The 15,720-nt window shown below is 40.2% G+C and overlaps 1 protein-coding gene across 8 annotated transcripts in view; it reads left to right on the top strand.

Moving 5' to 3' along the window:
* Positions 1-15,720, top strand: part of GARIN2 (golgi associated RAB2 interactor family member 2) — a 43,395-nt gene that overhangs the window by 3,716 nt on the left and 23,959 nt on the right. For 4 of the 8 annotated variants that reach the window (XR_009184964.2, XM_058293242.2, XM_058293243.2 and 1 more), the window contains exons 2-3: positions 9,513-9,600; positions 15,353-15,515. Coding sequence is in view for 3 of the 8 variants with exons in the window: in XM_058293242.2 (XP_058149225.1) it covers positions 15,357-15,515 (159 nt within the window). In the remaining 5 variants the exon portion in view is untranslated. Of the gene's footprint in view, positions 1-9,512; positions 9,601-11,574; positions 11,636-12,600; positions 12,678-15,352; positions 15,516-15,720 lie in introns of those variants that run through there. The other 4 variants (XR_009184965.2, XR_011648322.1, XR_009184967.1 and 1 more) reach the window with 4 other exon arrangements.

Genomic DNA, 15,720 nt, shown 5'->3' with positions numbered 1-15,720 from the left:
GCATCTTGCTCCAACACATGGCAAATGACTTTGGGTGAGAAAGTACCTCTTATGGGACCTTGAGTTGGACTCTTTAGGGCCTTGTAACTGTAAGCTTCTACTCCAAATAAATACCCTTTATAAAAGCCAAAAGAGTTCTGGTACTTTGTATCAGCATCCCTTTGGCTTACTAATACAATACCCAAGAGAACTGAAAGCAGGGAATTGAATAAATACGTGTGTATCAATGCTCACAATAGCCAAAAGGTAAAAACAAAACTCAAGTGTTGATCCATAGAAGAACAGAAGAACAAAATGTGGCATTATGTAATGGAATATTATTCAGCCACACAAATGAAGTTCTGATTCATGCTCCAACATGAATGAGCCTTGAAAACATTCTTTTAAGTGAAATAAGCCAATTACAAAAGAAAAATATTGTATGATTCCATTTATATGAAATATCTATAATAAGAAAATTCATAGAGACATTAAATTAGAGGTTAATAGGGCCTGCAAGGCAGAGGGAATGGGGACTTACTACTTAATGAATACAGAGCTTCCATCTAGAATAATGAAACCTTTTTTTTAATAGTAGTGATGGTTATGCAAATTCACCACAATAAAATTTCTTTTAAATTTATCCATGGATAATGATGAAAATGTTCTAAAATTAGATTATGGTAATGGTTACACAACTCTGTAAATATATTAAAAATCATTGAATTGTACTCTTTACATTAGGGAAATTTATGGTATGTAAATTATATCTCAATAAAGATATTAAGAAAACTTATCCATGGATAAAATTAATAGGAAAACAGAACAGTCTATAAAATTCCAGCATACACACAAATTAAAATTATTTTGAATCACCAAAATTAATATTCAGCCAGGGTTACTCACAGGATAAGGGGGATTAGGGGTTGTGCCCTGACTGTCAGACTGTCCTTTTTTCTGTGCCTCACCCCTGCAGTCAAAGTATACAGCAGAGAGCAAGACTTATCAGAGTGAGACCCTTGAATTCATCTATGATTTGTTAATCAAAAGGATAATCATTTCTCAAACATGTTTGCCTGTTGAACACAATTAATTTTGGTACATCTCACATGAGATTTTAATGTTCCAAATGGCTCCTCACCATGATTGGCAATTGCTGTTATAAAAAATATTTAATGTTACAGGAAAATATTAATATATATACATATTATACATACATATATTTAAGTAAAAAAGCAATTTGTAAAGATGGAAGGATATATGCCAAAACTCTAATACTGTCTCCTTATATTAAAAGCTAATCCTGGAAGCGGACTTGGCCCAGTGGTTAGGGCGTCCGTCTACCAAATGGGAGGTCCGCGGTTCAAACCCCAGGCCTCCTTGACCCGTGTGGAACTGGCCCACGAGCAGTGCTGATGCGCGCAAGGAGTGCCGTGCCACGCAGGGGTGCCCCCCTCGTAGGGGAGCCCCCTCACATAGGGGAGCCTCAAGTGCAAGGAGTGCACCCAGTAAGGAGAGCTGCCCAGTGCGAAAGAACGTACAGCCTGCCCAGGAATGGTGCCACACACACAGAGAGCTGACACAACAACAAGATGTCGCAACAAAAAGAAACACAGATTCCCGTGCTGCTGACAACAACAGAAGCAGACAAAAAGAAGAACATGCAGCAAAAGTACACAGAGAACAAAAAACTGGGGTGCGGGGCAGGGGGAAAGGGGAGAGGAAAAAAAAAAAAAAAGCTAACCCTGGGAGCAGATGTGGCCCAAGCCTTTGAGCTCCCAGGTTTATTTCCAGGTGCCTCCTGAAAAAAAAAAAAAAAAACACCAAATGAAAAAATCAACTCAAGGAAGCTGATGTGGCTCAGTGGTCAAGCACCATCATGCCACATTTGAGGTCCCGGGTTCAATCCATGCCCCTGTTATCTCAAAAAACAATAAAATGAAACAAAAAGCTAACCCTTCCACCCGGATCAAGATGGTATAGGGAGAAGCTTCAGGCCTCTGTCCCCCACAGAAATTTTGAACTACCAGCAAGAACAGGCAGAAACATCTCAAAGCTCCAAAAAACAGTTTAAGGATTGCAGTATCCAGGCAAGCCCAAAATCAAGAAAAAGGCCACTTAAATGCTGCAAAATCTCCTTGTGCCCATAGTGACCCCTCCACTGCCCCTTCTGGTCTTAGCACCAACCACCCACACTCCCAGTGTGGATCCTGGTGGACCCGGTTCCACAGGGAGCAGGGTTACCCCCGTGCACGTAACAGAGAGCAAGTGCACTTGGACCCCTCCGTCTGGTGGTGACTTGAGGAATTCATTGAGAACACTGTGGGAGAGCAGTCAAGTGGCTGCCTGGGGTTAGGGATTACAGTACAGTGCCTTATTGACACTGTATTGGGTATTAGTTCCTAAAGAAGAGGGGACATTCATATCCTTGTAAATGGGGGGGCTGGGGGGGGCAGGATTTCTAGCACTGCATGCAATACAAGAGGCATGCGCAGAAAGGACCAGGGAGGCCCTATACTTTGGCCTGGAGCTATTCTCCAAGGTCATTGTATGGCTAAGCCCTGAAGGAGAGACTCACACAGGTCAGAATTCAAAGACTGGGAAAGGTCCTTTTTTTTTTTTAGCTCTGCACTCAAGGAAAGCTCTCTCATAACACTAGCCTCACAGTCTAAATTCTAGTGATAACACACTAAAATATCAAATGGTCTAGGTTTCAACAAAAGATTACAAAACAAAGTGATGGCCTAAGCAAAGGAGAAGATTAAAGTGTTAGAAACCGTGAATGAGGAGGATCAGGACCTGGGACAGTCCAGATAAAGACTTTCTTAAATGGTCCTAATATACTCAAAGAGCTAAAGGAAAACACAAACAAAGAACTATAAGAAATTAGAAAAAGGATAGGTGAACACAAAGAGAATATCAATAGAGAGGCAGAAATTAAGAAAAAGAAACAGAGCTGAAGATCACAGTAACAAATTAAAAGTTCCATAGAGGGGTTCAACGGCAGATTAGCGGCTAGCAGAAGAAAATGAATTTAAAGATAAAATGGGGAAACAGACTTTGGCCCAGTGGTTAGGGCGTCCGTCTACCATATGGGAGGTCCGCGGTTCAAACCCCGGGCCTCCTTGACCCGTGTGGAGCTGGCCATGCGCAGTGCTGATGCGCGCAAGGAGTGCCGTGCCACGCAAGGGTGTCCCCCGCGTGCGGGAGCCCCCACGCGCAAGGAGTGCGCCCGTGAGGAAAGCCGCCCAGCGTGAAAAGAAAGTGCAGCCTGCCCAGGAATGGCGCCGCCCACACTTCCTGTGCCGCTGACGACAACAGAAGCGGACAAAGAAACAAAAGCAGACAAAGAAACAAGACGCAGCAAATAGACACCAAGAACAGACAACCAGGGGAGGGGGGGAAATTAAATAAATAAATAAATCTTTAAAAAAATAAATAAATAAATAAAGATAAAATGATTGAAATCATCTACACTAAGGAGGAGAAAGAGGAAAGAATGAAGAAAAGTGAGCAGAGCCTGAGAAACCTGTGGAACACAATCAGGGCATACCAATAAATGCACTGTGGGAGTCCCAAAAGGAGAAGAGAGAAAGGGGCAGAGATATCCAAAGAAATAATGGCTGAAAACTTCACAAATTTAATGAAAGACATGAATATATGCATTCAAGATGTGCAATGAACTCCAAACAGGATAATCCAAAATAGACCCACACCATGCCATGTTCTAATCTGTCAAATGCCAAAGACAGAGATAATTCTGAAAACCATGAGCAAGAAACCTGTCACATACAAGGGAGCATCAATCAGATTAAATGCTGAGGGAAGCAGATGTAGCTCAAGCAGTCAGGTTACCATCTACATACAGGAGGTCCAGAGTTCGATTTCTAGGCCCTCCTGGTGAAGGCAAGCTGGCCTGTGCTGTGAGCTGTCCCAGGTGGAGAGCTGGCCCATGCACAGAGTGCTGTCTGGAGCAGAGCGCTGGCCCGTGTGGAGAGATGGCACAGCAAGATGACACAACAAAAGAAGACACAGAGGAGAGACCATAAGAGACACAGCAGACCTGGGAGCTGAAGGGGTACAAGAGATTGAGAGCCTCTCTCCCACTCTGGAAGGTCCCAGGATTGATTCCTGGTTCCACCTGATGAGAAGACAAGCAGACACAGAAAACACACAGAGAATGGACACAGAGAGCAGACAGTGAGTGCGAAACAATGGGGTGGGAGGAGGAATAAATAAATAAATCTTTAAAAAAGAAAGATTAAAAGTTGATTTCAAATCGAAAACCATGGATGCAAGAAAGCAGTGAGAAGACATATTTAAAGTGTAGAGAGCAAAAATTGCCATCCAAGAATTCTGTATCTGGCCAAATTATCTTTCAAAAATTGGTACAGAATTTCTGTGGGGGGTAATGAAAAAGATGTGGTAATGGATGATGGTGATAATTGCACAAAATTAACACCAATGAAGTATATATCTGAATATGGTTAAAGGGGGAAAGTTTAGGTTCTAGATATGTCACTAAAATAAAAATTTTAAAAAAGGAAAAGAAAAGAAAAAATGAGGAAGGAATTAAGAATTTCCCAGATAAACAAAAGGTGAAGAACTTTGCAACCACTAGACTAGCCCTATAAGAAACGCTAAAGGGCATTCTGCAGGTTGAATGGAAAGGACAAAAGACAATTGTGGTGCTTTGAAGTTGTATGTACCCCCAGAAAAATATGTTCTTAAATCTAGTCCACTCCTGTAGGTGTGAACACTTCTGATGGTGTTACTTCAGTTAATGTGTGTTTGGTCCAACCCAATGGATGGGTCTTCATCCTATTACTGGAGTTCTTTTCAAGCAGATTGAATTTAGACATGAGAGAAAGCCACAGGAAGCAAGAAGCTGAAACAGGAACTAGAAGAGAAGTAGGAGACACCGCCATATGCCATGCCGTGCGACAGAGGAATCAAGGATCGCCAGCAGCCAGCCCCAGCATGCCAGTCTTTGAGGAGAAAGCATCATTTGACGATACCTTGATTTGGACATTTTCCCAGCCTCAAAACCAGGAGAAAATAAATTCCTGTTGTTTAAGCTGACCATTACATTAGTGTTTTCTTGAGCAGTCCAGGAAACTAAACTAATTAACTGAAGCCACTTGAAGAAATAAAGATCTTTGACAAAGATAATGACAAGGGTGGATATAAATACCAGTACTATTGTATTTTTCATTTGTAACTCCACTTTTTACTTCCTAAAGGATCTAAAAGGCAAATGCACAAAATGTAATGATAAAATCATGCTTTTGTACCCCTAGTGTGTGTGTGTGTATATATATATATGTAATTTTTGACAAGAACTACTTAAAGTGGGAGGACAGAGAAGTATAGGATTTACTACTGTTTGGGTTTACTACTGAAGTTAAATTGGTATCAAAGCAAATGAGATTGTTATAGATTCAGCATGTTAAAGGCAAGCCCCACAGTAACAATAAAGAAAACATCAGGGAATATGCCAACTCATCGAGTCCTAATAATGGATGGTAATGTGGCTGCTACAACATTGTGAATGCGATCAATCCCACTGAATGGTATGCTTGAGACGGGAATGCAAAATGCCGATGAGAATGCAAAACAGCACATTATCTTTGGAAGACAGTTGGCAGTTTCCTACAAAGCTAAACACAGCCTTACCATTTGACCCAGCAATAATGCTCCCATGTATTAATCCAAATGAGTTGAAAACTTACGTCCATACAAAAACCGGCACACAAATGTTTATAGCAGCTTTATTCGTAATTGCCAAAAAATGCCAAAAGCAACCAAGATAATCGTAATAAGTGAATAAACTATAATACTTCCATACAATGGAATATTATTCAGCAATAAAAAGAAAGGAGATATCAAGACACAAAAAGACATGGAAGTACCTTAAATGCATTCTTTTTTTTTTAAAGATTTATTTATTTATTTACTTTCCCCCCCTCCCCTGGTTGTCTGTTCTTGGTGTCTATTTGCTGCGTCTTGTTTCTTTGTCTGCTTTTGTTTCTTTGTCCGCTTCTGTTGTCATCAGCGGCTCGGGAAGTGTGGGCGGCGCCATTCCTGGGCAGGCTGCACTTTCTTTTCGCGCTGGGCGGCTTTCCTCACGGGCGCACTCCTTGCCCGTGGGGCTTCCCCACGCCGGGGACACCCTTGCGTGGCACCGCACTCCTTGCGCGCATCAGCACTGCGCATGGCCAGCTCCACACGGGTCAGAATCCTGTTTGAAAAGGCTACATACTGTATGATTTCAACTATATGACATTCTGCAAAAGGATAAACTATAGACACAATAAAAAGATCGGTGGTTGCCGGGGGTTAGGGAGCGAGGGAAGGGATGAATAGGTGGAGCACTGGGCATTTTAGGACAGTGAAACTATTCTCTATTACACTGTAGTGGTGGATACAGGACATTATGCATCTGTCAAACCCATAGACATGTACAATACAGAGAGTTAACCCTAATGTAAACTATAGACTTTGGTTAATAATAATGTATTAATGTTAGCTCCTGAAGTTTAACAAATATACCACACTAATGCAAGGTTTTAACAATAGTGGAAACTGTGCAAAGGTGTTGGAAGTATATGGGAACTCTCTATGTTTTCTGTGCAATTTTTCTGTAAATGTAAAACAGCTATGAAAAATAATTTTTTTAAAAAAGCACATTTATACAGACAAAATGCTAATACTGCTTTGGACCACTGACAAAGTTTGTGATGTGTGTATGTGTGTAGCCAAATAAAGCTTCACAGAACAATTCAGATGTCTTAAGAAGAGTGCAGTCTCGACCCTTTAACTGGGGTAATTGGAGAGGTTAAGGCTGGGGAAGAACAGATAATATCAAATCATGGTGTATTAGTCAGCCAAAGGGATGCTGATGCAAAGCACCAGAACTCAGTTGGGTTTTATAAAAGGTATTTATTTGGGGTAGAAGCTTACAGATACCAGGCCCTAAAGAGCCCAACTCAAGGTACCATAAGAGGTATTTTCTCACCCAAAGTCATTTGCCATGTGTTGAGCAAGATGGTGGGCGATGTCTGTGAGGGTTCATCTTTCTTATTCCTCTGAAGTCTCCATGATTCCAGTTTCTTCCAATCGCAGCCGCAGGCTGGCATAAGGCTCATCTCTCTCCTGGAGCTTGTTTCGCTCCAGGCTCAGCTGCAGCTGTAGACTATCAGGTTCATTCTCTTCCCAGGGCCTCTACCATGTCTAATGGAGCCTTCTCTCCTTCCTCACATATCTGCTTCTCTATGTGTTTACTTCCTGGGGCTCCAGCATCAAAATTCCAACTCTCTCCTCTGCCCTGTTGTTTTCTCTGTGAGTCTCTGCCCACAAAGGAGGTGGGGACTCAACATCCTACTGATGTCACAGAATCAAAGCCTTTACCATAATTTAATCAAATAAAATTGAAACCTCTGAATCTAATACAATCTAATATGCCTAGAGGAGCAGACCAGTTTACAAACATAATCCAATATCTATTTTTGGAATTCATAAATAATGCCAAATTGCTACACATGGTTACAACAAAACCGGTCAAAATTCAGCACACATTTACCACCTATATACATAATCCAAAATTGACAAAATAATTCCAGAACAAATGTTTAAAGACAGAAAATATCACATCAATTTCTTGATAAGAGTCTGTTCCATTTTCTGTTCCTTAACTGACCTCATCTTTGTTTCAAGAATTCAAAAGAGACCTAGAGGGGTAAAGACCTAGTCATGGCTGCAAGCCCCACTGTATCCCTTCCCTTCCTCTCGTTCCTCCTCCCTCGCTACTGGCTCTGAGGCCATGAATGCAAAGCTATACCGGCTACCCTTGGAGACCATCCACTGATTGTCCTCTGAAGGTGTTGTTCTCAGAGCAAGGGAATTCAGGAGGCCACAAAGCGACTGCACTGACAGGGGGCATTCCCTAGTTCCAGTGTCCATGTGGCATCTATTGATTAGCATGTATCTGTAAACAGTAGACGCACTCTCCAATATGTGCATGTTTTTGCTTTCTTAGAGTGATTTTGTTTTCAAAACTGTGCACACTATCACCCATCTTTGGATGAGCAAACTTTGACTGCTACATTTCATCAAATCTAAGATCTATCTGTGGTAAAATATACTATCTGATGTGTCACTAAAAAAGAAAATAAATGCTGCTAATTATGTAACTCAATTCTTTATTACTTAGAATTTGCCCATGCAATTTCTATTGCCCTCTCTGGCATCATTCTCTGTGTGTTTCTTAAAAGAGTGCTCTATTTTCATCTCTGGGACTTCCTTCAAAGTCTCTGGCATGCATTCTACAAGTTTTGTACTGGAACTTTTTTAATCCTACCAGCAGTTGTCAACAAAAGGTTTTCAGGTAATAAATAAGAACACATTTTAAATGATAATTAAATGCAACACATGTAGTTCATCAGTGTACATAAGTTCATTCATGTGCAACCACAAAACAATTGCCCCCTGGCTGAGCATGATTGCAAGCACATCCATTTCAGAGTTAAGCTTAGAATGAATGAAATTTGGGAAATATGAAACTAGCAGTGATCAAGAATTAACCCAGCTCAGCATTTACTGGGTAGATTATACGTTCCAATACAAGGTAAGGTGTGGCATAACTATACAAGCAGTGGCCCTATTTAGATACCATGCTGGTACCCACTACATGATAGCACCATGTGCTGTGTCTTTTATTCATCAGTGCATTTAATCACCCCAACACTGTCTTGAGGTGGGTAATGTTATCTCGTTTTATAGATGAGGAGAGTGAACTCAGAGATGTTAAGTAACTTGCTCATGGCCACAAAAATAGCAGGTAACAGAGCCCAAATATAAATCTGGGTATGTCTAACTCCAAAGACCCATTATGTTCCCACTATACCAGCTCCCTTTATGAGTTCTATTAGCAAATATCAGTTGTGACTCACCTGGTTCAGATATTCCTGAAGGTATTACTTAACTCAAATCCTTATAGAGGGCAAAAAAAGATTGTTTAAAGTGATTGCAACTATATTAGACTGTGATAACTATAAACAAGAGACAAAATAGTAAGTATAAGCATATGTAAGTATGTACATGTAGACCAACAATGACCAGCTGAGAAGATAGAAAGTTGTATAGACTACTCTGGCTTTTAATGGGAAGGAAATAACTCTCAGGCTTCTTATGCCCCTCAATGCACACAGGTTGAGTCTATATTACTTCCTTGGTCACATTATCAAATATCCATGTTGGCTATAGGAAACTGCCTGGCAGTTTCAGGCCCACAATGAGCAATGACTTCATGATGACTTGTCTGGTTTTACCCAGCAAAAGACCACGATTAGGATCATCACCAACAGCTCCGCCCAAATATACAAGACAGCCCTGTGACTACCCTTCTCCTACCTCCTTTAGTTAGAAAAACTCTAAGGCAGAGACCTCATTTGAAATAAGAGTAAAGGCTAATATTGAAATTAGGTTCCTTTCTATAAACTTCATTTTCTCTGTTTATTCTTCTTTCACAAAAGGCTTCATCATGAAAAGGAGGAAGCCCAAATTGAAGTGAATCTGAAACTTTCTCTGCAAGAAAGAATTGTGGCTTGGCCCTGAGTTGAGGTAAGAATTGATAGTACATGTAGCTACATCATCATAACCCATCCTTCCCTTTTTCTCCCTTTCTCCCTTTCTTGCTCTCTTCCCCTTCTTCTCACATAATTTCCAAGTTTTCCTTTCCTCTTTCTCTCTCCTGGGAACTTAGTGTAGCAAGGATACTACCTACAGTGATCAACTTTTCTAGATGTCAATAGGAGACATGTGAACTGATGGAAGGGAGTCTGAACTGAAAGTGGCAAACATGTAAGAAATCATGACCATTCTGGAAAGTTGAATAAACAGTGGCAATGATATTGCTTGGCCCTGCCCAGTACGCCTGAGCCAAATCTTGCTGATCTTTGCTTTCCTTCCTACATCATACCTTGCTCTCATCTAAAAAATGCCTTTTTTGAATTATTCTCATATTACATAAAGTCTTCATATATTTAGACCCCAAGGAATCCAACCGACATTTTGAGCACTTGCTATGTCCACTGGTTCTATAAGGCAGCTTCTATAAGATGGCTGCCTCTCAACTACCAAGTGATAATGGAATACCTTTTCCTACTGGTTATGTCACAGTATTAGTCAGCCAAAGGGGTGCTGATGCAAAATACCAGAAATTTGTTGGCTTTTATAAAGGGTATTTATTTGGGGTAGAAGCTTACAGTTACCAGGCCATAAAGCATAAATTACTTCCCTCACCAAAGTCTGCCACCACATGTTGGAGCAAGATGGCGGCCAACAACTGCAAGGGTTCAGCCTTCCTCTTCCTCTTAAGTCTTCAAGGTCCCAGTTTCTTCCAGTATCAGTTGTAGGCTGGAATAAGTCTCTTCTCTCTCCCAGGGCTTGTTTCTCTCTAGGCTCAGCTACTCAGCTCTCTACACAAGGTCAGCTGTAAGCTATCAGGCAAATGGCCTATCTCTCATCCCTGGGCCTCTGCCGTGTCTAATGAAGGCTTCTCTCTTTCTGTATGTATATGTTTCTCTGTGTATTTACTTCCCAGGCTCCAGCATTAAAACTCTAACTCTCAAAACAAAACAAAACAAAAAAACAACTGTAACTCTCTCCTCTGCCCTGCTGCTTTCTCTGTGAGTCTCCACCCACCAAGGGGGCAGAGACTCAACATCCTACTGACGTGGCCCAATCAAAGCCTTAATCATAATTTAATCAAGTAAAAGAAAACCCCTAAAGATAATACAATCAAATACACCCAGAGGAACAGCCCAGTTTAAAAACATAACCCAATATCTATTATTGGAATTCATAAATAATACCAAACTGCTACTATATTTATGAATTTTTGGAATTCATAAATATACCAAACTGCTTTCTTTCACAAAGTAAAGAAAACATAGATGACAATGGCATTACTCTGTGCTCTTTTTTTTCCCTAACTTTGCAATCGCTGTGGAGGATTCTTATGCTTTTGTTGCAAAGCATGCTTCTTGGAAACCTGAAGTAGATAAATATAGCCTTTTCACTCTGTCTAAACTTCAGAACTCATCTATTGCCCTTTCCTTACTAGTCTTCTCTAAACCTTCTTTTACCTTCTTTTTCCTTGTTATTCCTACCAATTTTTTAAACAATCACAAACTTCAGGAAAATTACAAGTTCAGTACAAAGAACTTTTTTTCCTGATTCATTGAGTGTAATTTGCCAATTTGATGTCCTGTCTTCTCTAAATAGTCTGTGTTTTACAATCAAGGACATTCTCTTACATAACCAAAATACAACCATCAAAATTAGGTATTAGGGGAGTGGAGGTAGCTCAAGTGGTTGAGTGCCTGCTTCCCATATATGAGGTCCCAGGTTCCATTCCTGGTACCTCCCACAAAAAAAAAAAAAAAATTAGGTAATGAAAAATGCTTATTACCACCATGCTATCCTGAGACCCCATTCAAATTTTGCAAAATGGCCCAGTAAGGGCCTATGTAACAAAAGGATCTGTTCAGAATCATGTTTTATATTTAATTATATGTCTTTGGTTTTCCCCAGTCTGGAACAGTTCCTCAGTTTTTCTTGGACTTTCATCATGTTGACACATTTAAGATTACAGGTCAGTTATTTTGTACAATGACTTAATTTGGATTCATCTGATGTTTCCTAATGACTGAATTCAGGACACATATCCTTCTTTGGAATATCAAAGAAGCAATACACTGTGCTTTTCATTGCATTTTATTAATAAGAATGATTGATGTGATGGTGCATGATTTTGATTAGTCCCATTACTTATAGCATTCACTTCCATAACTTCATTAGGATGATATATGCCCTGCTTCTTCACTGTAAAGTTACTTTTTTCCCCTTTGAAATTAATAAGTATGCTGGTGGGAGATATGTTAAACTATATACAATTCTGCTCCTCATAAAGCTTTCAGTTTATTCATTTATACATGTCAGATTCTCATGGTTTCTTATGTTGTTTGGTCAGTTCCTCAGTATGTAACCAATCCCCATCTCTTCCACCATCCTGGGTCCTGTGTACCCCACTTGGACTCTGATTCCCTACTCTGGCATGCATACAATGTGAGTTTTCAAAAGTAAAGCACATGTTATTCAGTCATATCACTAAATGCAAAGAGTGAGTTCATCCCTCTCCTCCACAATCGGTGCCCTTTACCTCCCTTGACTTCTGAGCTGTGGCTTCCCACGTCTCCCTAGCACAGATGCCTCCCTCTCTGTGTCCCATCTAATGAATGTAGGAAGACAGATTGTTCAGGAAGGGAAGGGAATAGAAAGATGGAGAGTGGCACCTTCTGGATTCTTTTCCTCCCCCTCCTCTCTTCCCTTTTCCCCGCCCATCCTGACCTATCCTGACCCACTTAGCCTTACCAACTCTCACACGCATCTTTCCAAGCATACAAGGCAGAACAATGGGAAATGGCATATGCTCCTGTAGCCAGATTATGAGGGTCTGACTCCTGGTTTGAAAATTTACAAGCTGTGTGACCTTAGCTAAATTGCTTCCCCTCACTAAGCCCCAGTTGCATGGACTATAAAATGAGCATTGTTCCTCACAGCGGGACCCACTGAGCAGGAGAGGCTCTAGCAGGGCACAGGGACCACCGCCCAGCCCCACTCTGTGCCAGCTGCAGGTGAGACTGAACTTTCCACAGATGATGGTCCTTGGTGACATTTTAACTTTTCTTTTTGATGAAAACCATCACTTTAACATGTAATCTATTGCAGAATCCTGTGCAGTGATTCTAGAATTTTGAAATTGTATAATGTGTTATATAAGAATTTATTTGCTATTGACATTTCCATGTAAAGGAGAGACATATCATGCTGCTGGAACGGTTCTGTGTCAAGATGATCCAATAAATATGCAAAACAGATGGTTTTTTAAAGTGAGTGTCGTAATAGTGCCTACTTCAATAATTCACAATTGCTAAAATATGGAAACAGCCCAAGTGGCCATCAACTGATGACTGGATTTTTAAAAATGTGGTATATACATACAATGGAATACTATTCAGCTGTAAGAAAAAATGAAATCAGGATGCAAAGGACAACACGGATGAACCCTGAGGACTAAGAAAAGGACAAATATTGATTGGTCTCACTAATATGAGCTAAATATGACAAGTAAACTCACAGTGGTAAACTGTAGCATATATATTATTAGGTGTAGAATGTAGGTTGAGAATGGGAGCTGATGCTTAATGTATATAGAATTTTTAATAAGATTTATTTTTAAAGTGTGGAAATGAATAGAGTTGATGGTAGCACAGTGAGTATAACCAACACTACTAATTTGTAAATGTGATTGTAGCTGAAAGAGGTAATCTGTGGATGTAAATGTCAGTAGAAAGGAAGCTAAAGAATAATGTAGGGACTGTGTAACAGTGATTTCAGTGGTGGATGAAGATTGTGGTTATTAGTATAAATATAAGAATGTTTCTCTTTTACAAAGTGTTAAGAATATGCTGATACATGGGAAATTACAACTAATGTAACTTATGGGTGATAATTAACAGTAACATTGTAATATTTTTGCAGCAATGGCAAAGAAGATGTTAATTATCAATTCTGCGGGACTAAATTAGGGGACTTAAGGGGATATGGGTTTTTTCCTTTTGGAGTAATGAAAATATTAACTGAGGTGATGCCAGCGCAACTCTGTGATGAAAATGAGAGCCACTGAGTGCACACACTGCATGGATTGTACAAAGCATGGAACTGTATAACACAGGGAATTCTGTGTAGAAGATGGACTGTGGATAACAGAACAAATAAGAGAACATTCTCTCATGAACTGTAACAAATAGATTATACTAATAAACAGTATTAAAATAGGAGGAGTTGGAGTAAAATACACCAAATGTAAGATATGGACTATAGTTAGTAATAATATTTTGTTGATGCTCTTTCATCATCTTTAACAAATATTTCACAACAATGCAAGGTGTTGGTGGTAGGATGATGTATGGGAGCTCTGTATGATGTTATTATGCATGTTTGTTTTGTAATTTCACAACTTTTACTATACACTTATTGTTTATGTATGTTCATATATGAGTGATATACTTCAAGAAATTTTTTAAATGAAAAAATAGTGCCTACCTCATAGTATTTTGAGAATTAAATGAGATAGTGTATGTAAAACCTTTAATACCTATCACATACTGTGGCATTTTGAAGTTCTCCTTATGAATCCCAAAAAGAAAAAGATTGTTTTTTAACTAATCCATTGCTGTGGGTGTGAAATCCTTTTGATTGGACTACATCCATGGGGCATGACTCAGGTTGCGTCTCCACCCTCTTACTTGAGCTGATATAAACAGAGAAACAGAGAAAGACAGACGCAGAGAAAAAGGAAGCTGTCGTATTGATCCTGCCGTGTGAGAAAGGACTGCAGGAGAAGCCCCTAGAGCTGAGAGGGGTCCTGGAGTCTGGAACACAGAGCACAGAGGCATGGAAAGAGGACCCCAGGGGGCTGGGCCCTCAGAGCAGCTCACGGCTGAGGAAATGAGCCATGTACCTGACAGCTCACAGCTGAACTCAGGAAGAAAGTGGAGCAGCCTCGACTAAGAGAAGAGACCTGATAAGAGACAAGCCCTATGCCTGGTGGACCACAGCTGAGTTCCGGGCGATGGTAGATTCTGGAGGGGAAGGCAGAGACCTCAGCAGAAATCAGCAGCCATCTTGCTTCCCCAGGCGCAGGACCTCCAAGAAGTCATCTCTGCTGATGCCTTATTGAGACATTTCACAGCTTTGGAACTGTAAGCTTTTACCCTAAATCAAATTCTCATTATAAAAGCCAAACCATTTCTGGTACTTTGCATCAGCAGCCCCATGGCAAACTAAGATACAGATTAAGCACTAAATAAATGTTGTTGATTGTTATTTCCCATCCTCTGTTTTAGGTTGCAATTTTTCTTTATTTGTTTGTTATAGCTCATCCTTTTTTTCTGAATGTTTTTCTTTTAGCTCATTCTCTCGTATATTTAGTGTTGCCAGTTCCATGCCCCCGTCACCTTTTATTCCTTTTTTATCTGTTTTAGTCTTTATAGCCCTTATCATCCAACATCACTTTTTTTGCTTACTTACCGTCTCCCTCCCATAGAGTGTGAGCTGCATGAGGGCATGGATCTTAGTCCTACTTAGATGTATCTCCGGTGTCTGGTACTGTGCCTGGCATATGGTAGCTGTTGATAAAATTTACTGAGTGAATGAGTAAATGGTACAACTCAATTATTTATATTACATTCTCTATATATCCATTAATTATATTTCTGGTCCTCAATTTTCCGATGTTTTCTTTCAGCACAATGAAGAAGAACCCCAGGAGATCCACCACGAAGATCAATGAACATGGTGCCCTTCGCAACTCATGCTCCGGTGGCCCAGGTGAACTTCAAAATATGCTGAATGGAGGAGAGTATGCCCTTTCCTTGTTTCCTCCCATGTTAGAGAGCAACTTTATCCAGGTAAGCAATACCTGAGCCCTGAGGTCAGTTCTAGTAACTTCAGGAATTAAGTGTCTCAAAGACAACTGAAAAGACTAGGAGAACTGTTTTGAATGTGGCAAGAGAATGCACAATACGACTAAAGGAAATAGTTTGGAACTTTAAACAAGCTAAAAGAATTATAATGCTAAAGTAGAAATTTCATATCAAATTTTCTCAGCTAACT

Source organism: Dasypus novemcinctus, chromosome 3, assembly GCF_030445035.2.
Source record: "Dasypus novemcinctus isolate mDasNov1 chromosome 3, mDasNov1.1.hap2, whole genome shotgun sequence".
In the NCBI taxonomy this organism is placed as follows: Eukaryota; Metazoa; Chordata; class Mammalia; order Cingulata; family Dasypodidae; genus Dasypus; species Dasypus novemcinctus.
This window is presented reverse-complemented; position numbering and strand designations above follow the sequence as displayed.